General features: G+C 35.4%; 1 protein-coding gene across 1 annotated transcript; it reads left to right on the forward strand.

Annotated features, from left to right (window-relative positions):
- The first annotated feature begins 2545 nt into the window (after positions 1-2545).
- Positions 2546-5933, forward strand: b2m (beta-2-microglobulin). Its single transcript, XM_072377220.1, has 4 exons — positions 2546-2686; positions 4116-4388; positions 5090-5124; positions 5787-5933. The coding sequence occupies exons 1-3, from the start codon at positions 2620-2622 to the stop codon at positions 5101-5103; spliced, it is 354 nt and encodes a 117-aa protein (XP_072233321.1). The 5' UTR covers positions 2546-2619; the 3' UTR covers positions 5104-5124; positions 5787-5933.
- Positions 5934-6507: the final 574 nt, after the last annotated feature.

Here is a 6507-nt window from a genome sequence, read left to right on the forward strand (position 1 = left end):
AAATTTTATTTTTTTGAGTACACATTTATTGTGAACAGTATTGTGAACATTACATTTTGTCACACTGCTAAAGACAGCAGTTTGTTGACAATATAAAATGAAGAAAGTCCGGTTCCTTTTTTTTTAACAGCTGTAGAAAACTTTTGGCTTTCACACTTTCCAGGGTAGCGCCCTGGTAAGAACGCAATACGTCGGGAACGACTTTTCAGCGAGCGCGAGCTGGACGGGGAACGGATCTCAACGGGGAAACATACCTTGACACATGACCGGAAATAAGGGAAAATTATATTTCTGAATACCATAACTTGAGCTTTAGCTGACAACTGTGATTATGTTCGTCGTACTGGTAATTGCAAGAGCGACTTGTGAAGTCAATACAATGCCATAACATTTTATACCAGTGCTGTGTCAAGGATTGTTTACCCGTCGAGGTCCATTCCCCTCCAGTTCCGCCCCGTCCTCACGGCTAAAGAAGCGCGTGCCCAATGTACTGCGCTAACGCCACAAAGTTACTACAGATAGTGTCGAGGCCCAAAAATGATTGTTTCAGCGAGTTTTTAAGTATTGTTTTTCAAGGTGAATGTTTGAAAACGTGAAAAAACAACAACTTACTTTTATATTATCAATAAATTGCTGTTTTAAGCAGTAACACATAATGGAATGCACACTGAACTTTTATAGTGTTTTAGGAGTTTCCATTTTGAATACAGACATAGGGAGAAAAAATAAGTGATAACTTTGTGACAAATCAATTGCCTTTTTTTCTTCAGCTTATATGTTGTAAGAGTTGGAATTCTACAAGAGAATGTTGTTGTTCTCCTATCATCTTACAGAATACGCTAGGCTACATAACCTTTCATCCAAAAAAGAAGAAGAGAAAGTGAAATTAAAGATGGGTTTAGCAAATCGTTTCAGTACTTATTTAAGGAGCTAAGTTTTTGTTTTTTCTTTTATACTGATCAGGGTGAGGCTCTTCCTTTGTTGAATGCTTTTGGTACAATAAACTAAGCCCTCCGATCCTACTTGCATGCGTTTTCAACGGCTGACCATAGAGAAGCCCTTTCATCTTTTTCCATTGGTGTTTACACTTCCGCCCTCTCCTGCAAAACTTTGAGAATTTATGCCCGCACAATAATAGACATGCATGGATTTTGTGTCTGCTCTCGTGAGGTGATTTTATAAGACGCTTTCCGGCGACGAAGTCATACATGACCTTATGTCTAGACAGCATACTTCTCAGTAGTTTCTTGTTTAATGTGTGTAGGGAGAAGTTGTTTATTCTTGAAAAGCAGCTTGCTTTAACCGGGGAGAACAGAGCAGGTGCATCGCCTCAACCCAGAGGTGCTGGATTTGTGTCCGTTGTAGACTAATATTTTCATATATATTATATTGTATATATATTTTACTAACCATACTAACTAACAAAGTCCAGTTCGTTTCCATCTTTGTCACAGAGAATTGAGAAACTTTTCCAAATGTCAGACTTGCCTTGCTTTATCTTTGTGCTGTAAAGACCTTCTTCAAGCTTCAATTACACATCATTTATTGACATCCTGTCTCTATCCTACATCCCGATCTTCTCGCCCGCAGCAAAGCTCACGCGATATTTGAGTTGCAATCCCAATGCAGCCCATACCATACAACCATAGACATAAACAATTCTAACTCTTTATAATGTCTATGCATACAACCACAAACTTAATCTTGTAATGCTCTATTTCAAACAGAATGTCAGTCAGGGCGTTGATCGCATTTAGCAGTTTTTTTCGATTTTTCAATCACTATGTTCTTTTCCTGTTTAGTGTAATGAAATTCTACTGATATGAACTCTGTTGACCCTTTGAGTTCTCCAGTTGTATTGGAGTTTATCGGGCTTTCTAGCTTGTCATTTTTGTACTTATGTTAGCCTGTAGGTCATGCAGCAAGAGGTCATCAGTTTAGCTATTTTTGGCAGCGGGACTGGTGGTACAGTTGTAGAGCAAAACCGTGCTTTTGTAAGGTGTTCAATCACAATGATCATGCTGTTTGGTGTTGCAGGCGCTTTTCATTTGCTTTAATTCAGTTAAATTCAATTCAGTTGGATTTATATAGTGCCAAATCACAACAAATCTATCTATCTATCTATCTATCTATACCAAAGCCCTCTGGAATACTGGAAAACATAATATATTAAGATTAGTGTCTTTTGGTGACATATGTGTTGTTAATGAAAATAACAACAACAATAACCACACTGTTATGTTATAATTAGCACAATTATCAGTATCAACAAATAACCCCAATATTTGTAACCCCAACTTTGCAATAAACGTCTTCACTGTATTATTAACTAAAATATCAGATTATCAGTAATCTTATAAAAGTGGTAACTGGGTCTTGCTGACATTCCACCTCTCTGTCCACAGTGAACCAAACATGTTTGCTCGTATTTTACCTAGTAACAACATGATACAAAATAATCATTGGCGAGCGTCATATAGTGGGCGGTCTTCATGCGCTATATTAATTTGATCTGCCTCATTGTTTCACTTTAGTTTAGCTCCCTTGGTAGAACGAGGGCAGTCGCTTCTTCTTAACGCATTTTCACTCTCGCGAACAGGAAAAGAAAGTTGATTCAACATGAAGCCGATTCTGTGTCTTGTAGCTCTTTTTGCAACTCTCCTCAGTTCAGTGGACTCCAAGGAAAGTAAGTACCTTATTTTTTATCTAGGCTTCCTGTTAAGTCGATCATTTCAACGACGAATATCATACGTCCTTCATCCTTCATTGCTACATTAAATATTTTCAGTCGAAGAAAACTATTTGTCATTACTATTACTAAAATCGAAGCAATGCTACATTTGATTACAAAGCGCATTTTATTTAAAGAAAAAGTCAACAAAACAGGAAAAACGCAGTTTACTTAAAAATAATAGTCAACAAAACAGAAAAAAACGCATTTTACTTAAAGAAACAGTAGGTCAATAAAGCAAAAATTAAAAGAGTGTTTGAGAATATTAGGGTTAAAAGCAAATAAAGACGAATACACATCTGATGATGGGATTCCCCTCAGTCTTGAGTTAGTTTCGATTTTCAGTATTGCCATACTTGCTGCGACACTACACCCCATTGACTTCATTTTTCACCCCATTTTTCACTCAAGTTAATGATACATTGTCAGAATGACCCTTTGTTAAATCCAGGTTTATTTTTAGGGAAAAAACTATATGTAAAATTCTAATAAGCAGATTATCTGAGACCAATAAAGACAATTACCTAATTTAAGGTAGCCTATTTTTCCAGCTCCTGTTGTGCAAGCATATGTGATATACAGTCAGGACAGATATGATGTTCAATTTAACAACTGTGGAAATTAACAGACTGGCACGATGCCAACATAATGTAACATTGCAATGGGTGCTAATACAAACTAATATTGTATTGAGTGCAGTTTTAAACATTAATGTGTAATAACCTATTGAGCCAAGGAAATAAAAACATTTTACAAAATCCATGCTCCTCTGATAGACTGTGCTGTGACAGTGCCATCAAAAAGCTATTATGCACATAAATGTTGACGTTTCTTGCTTAATTCAGTGCATTATTAAGATAAAGGGAAAAATTATGTGGTTTGTGGTATCCATCCATCCATTGTATATACCTGCTTAATCCGTAGGTTGGGTCACAGGGCAAGGTGAAGCCAATCCCATCAGACTGTGGGATGGGTTTCCCCTCGGTCTTGAGTTAGTTTCGATTTTCAGTATTGCAATACTTGCTGCGACACTACACCCCATTGGCTTCAATATGACGTGAATTGATTAAATCTTGATGTTTAATTTTTTTTCCTTTTATTTTTTAAAATTGAAAGACAAAAGCATTTCTCCCATTGCCCCATTTTTCACTCAAGTTAATGATACATCGGGCGTCGTCAGTCCATCACAGGGCCACAGAGACGAACTAGACAAACAACCACACACACGGTCACACTCACTCCTAGGGACAATTTTAGAGTCAATTACCCTAACATGTATGTTTTTGGACAGTGGGGGTAGTGTAACTCCACACAGAAATGACCCAACTGGGAGTTGTGGCTTGTGCTAATTTTATCTAATTGTTTTTTTCTATATTGCCTTTAGCTCCACCCAAGGTTCAGGTGTACAGCCGTGACCCAGGAGAGTTTGGAAAGCAGAACACACTGATCTGTCATGTGAGCAACTTCCATCCCCCTGACATTACTATCGAGCTAACGGAGGATGGAAACGTTCTCCCTGATGCCAAGCAGACAGACCTTGCCTTCAAGCAGGACTGGCACTTCCATCTGACCAAGAGTGTTGCCTTTACACCAGTGGATGGACACAAGTACAACTGCCGGGTGACTCATGGGAAGACTACTAAAGAATATGCTTGGGGTGAGTTGTGGCTACTTAAAATATCTGTGTCTAATATTAAAGATTTCTTAAAGATTAAAGATTAAATATTAAAAAAAAGAAATCGTAAGCGTTTAAAGAAAAAATAACAAGACGGAAGAAATTGACATTATGATAAACTTTAAGAATGCATTTACCTTGACAAAGGTATGTTTTCAAAAAGTAAATAGAATTTTAGGCTTGTTTCCAAATGATGATGTTTTATAAATGTGAATATAAACAGTTTATGTCAATATATGAATTATTTAAACCATGTCTAAATACAAATTATACAAAATTAAGAGAAAATAGAATCCTAAAAGTGAGAATAGGTTGAATAAGTTATTTTGTTTCTACTGCAATACACAACTTTTCCGGTCTTGTTGTCTTTGTGCAAGTCTTAGGCATCAGTTTTATCATGACAATATATTTACTGAACAAAAATACAAAATGTTATATCTCAGTTTAAGGCTTCATACTGTTTTTAATAAGGTTTAAGATGATTTATTTGAAGAAATTTTTCATAGCATTTTTTATTTACATTTGTATACAACAATAGCAGTGCAACCTGATAGCCATTAGGCCCTACAAAACGTAATTATATTGTTCATGATGATACTAAAAACAGATACAATTAAATGACAAATTCAAATCTCTACAATAAAATCTTTGTTTTCTGACAACTATTGTTTGTATTTTTACAGAGTCAAATATGTAACTGTCATGGAGGCCTGCCTTGGTGAGTTTACTGATTTGACTGCTGCTACTGAAACTACTCCATGGGTGTGATCAAGTTGTCTTGATTGCTTATGAGATGTGATGTGATGAGAACTGGTGAAGTTTTCTTCATGCTAGTGAAAGTGCAATGCTTTTATTATCTCTTGGCACAGAACCATGAAAGAGGACTGTGTCGTCCCACAATTGCTTTCCTAACGGCTGCAACATTCAATGCAATGCTAGTTTCATGTTGTCATACCGACTAAAAAATGCATTTAAATGTAAGAAAAATTATATGGGTATGAACAACAAGTGATATTTATTTAATTAGAAAAAGTAATAATTTTTAAACTGCTGAATTTTGTTATTTTGTAGAGTAGTTGTCTTTTATAAGCTCTTATTTTTTCATACTGCATATACACAGCACCGCAGGGAGTTGGACAGCCCTTGCAGCTTGTTTTTGTTCTTCTTTTTTAGTCATTATGAGTGACCCCTTTCATTTTTCCTTCTAAGCTTGCCATTTTTCATTAAAGTCTAGTAAAATTGTTTTAGAACATTTACAAACTGATTTATTTGACTATCCAACCGTACACTTTGTCTCTCCACCAGAATGTAGAATTTGATGATTGTCAAAGAAGATGGGGATGTATGATGCTATAATGTATTTTTTTTTCTTTTTTAAAGAGTGCTCCCAGATGCATCAGCTACTGCTGAGTCTACTCATGTCTTCAATCAACCACAACATAATTTCTCATGACAGTTTCTTCTCTTACTTTCTAAAAAAAAAAAAAAATTATTAAGGTGATGGTTTATTTTCATCTATTTGTGTGACTCAATGCAATCACTGAATTGAATGCAACTCATGTAGTCATTTGTCAATTTAGTGTGTTACTCAAATTGCTTGACTTGAATTGTCTGCTGAAAGGCATGAAATGCCAAAATGATCTTTTATTGAGCAAAGTGTTTGTTTAGCTTTAACAATTTCAGCAGTTTTTCATACAAATCAGAGGGAATTATATATATTTTACCAGACTGTATTGGGTTTTCTTTCTAATTTTCCAGTTTTTTTTATTATTATTATTATTAAAGTTGTCATTTTTCAATATTCTCTACTAAATAAAATTCTCTCAAAAATGTTTTGACATCTAATTTTTTCTTTTTTTTTTTACCAACCTTTACAATTTAAGATTTTATATTTGAGGGATATTGGTACAAAATACTTGGTTTGGCAACGTCTGGACTTAGTAACACAGAGGGGCTCCACTTTCTTTAAAACAGTGATGAACACTTACATCAGACACAGACATAGCCTCATGTTATTCTATCAACTGGTCTCCTGTTTTGGTAAAGGAACTACATAAGATTCTAACATTTCTAAGGGTTTTATTGTGAAAACTCCCAACAG

The sequence above is a fragment of the Leuresthes tenuis genome, unplaced genomic scaffold (genome assembly GCF_036924035.1).
Source record: "Leuresthes tenuis unplaced genomic scaffold, fLeuTen1.0.hap1 SCAF_23, whole genome shotgun sequence".
Taxonomy (NCBI): Eukaryota; Metazoa; Chordata; class Actinopteri; order Atheriniformes; family Atherinopsidae; genus Leuresthes; species Leuresthes tenuis.

Excerpts from the sequence above, each read along its gene's own strand:
- b2m (XM_072377220.1), top strand. The coding sequence starts at position 2,620 with ATGAAGCCGATTCTGTGTCTTGTAGCTCTTTTTGCAACTCTCCTCAGT. Across the intron at positions 2,687-4,115 it reads TTCAGTGGACTCCAAGGAAA|CTCCACCCAAGGTTCAGGTG; the intron begins GTAAGTACCTTA and ends TATTGCCTTTAG.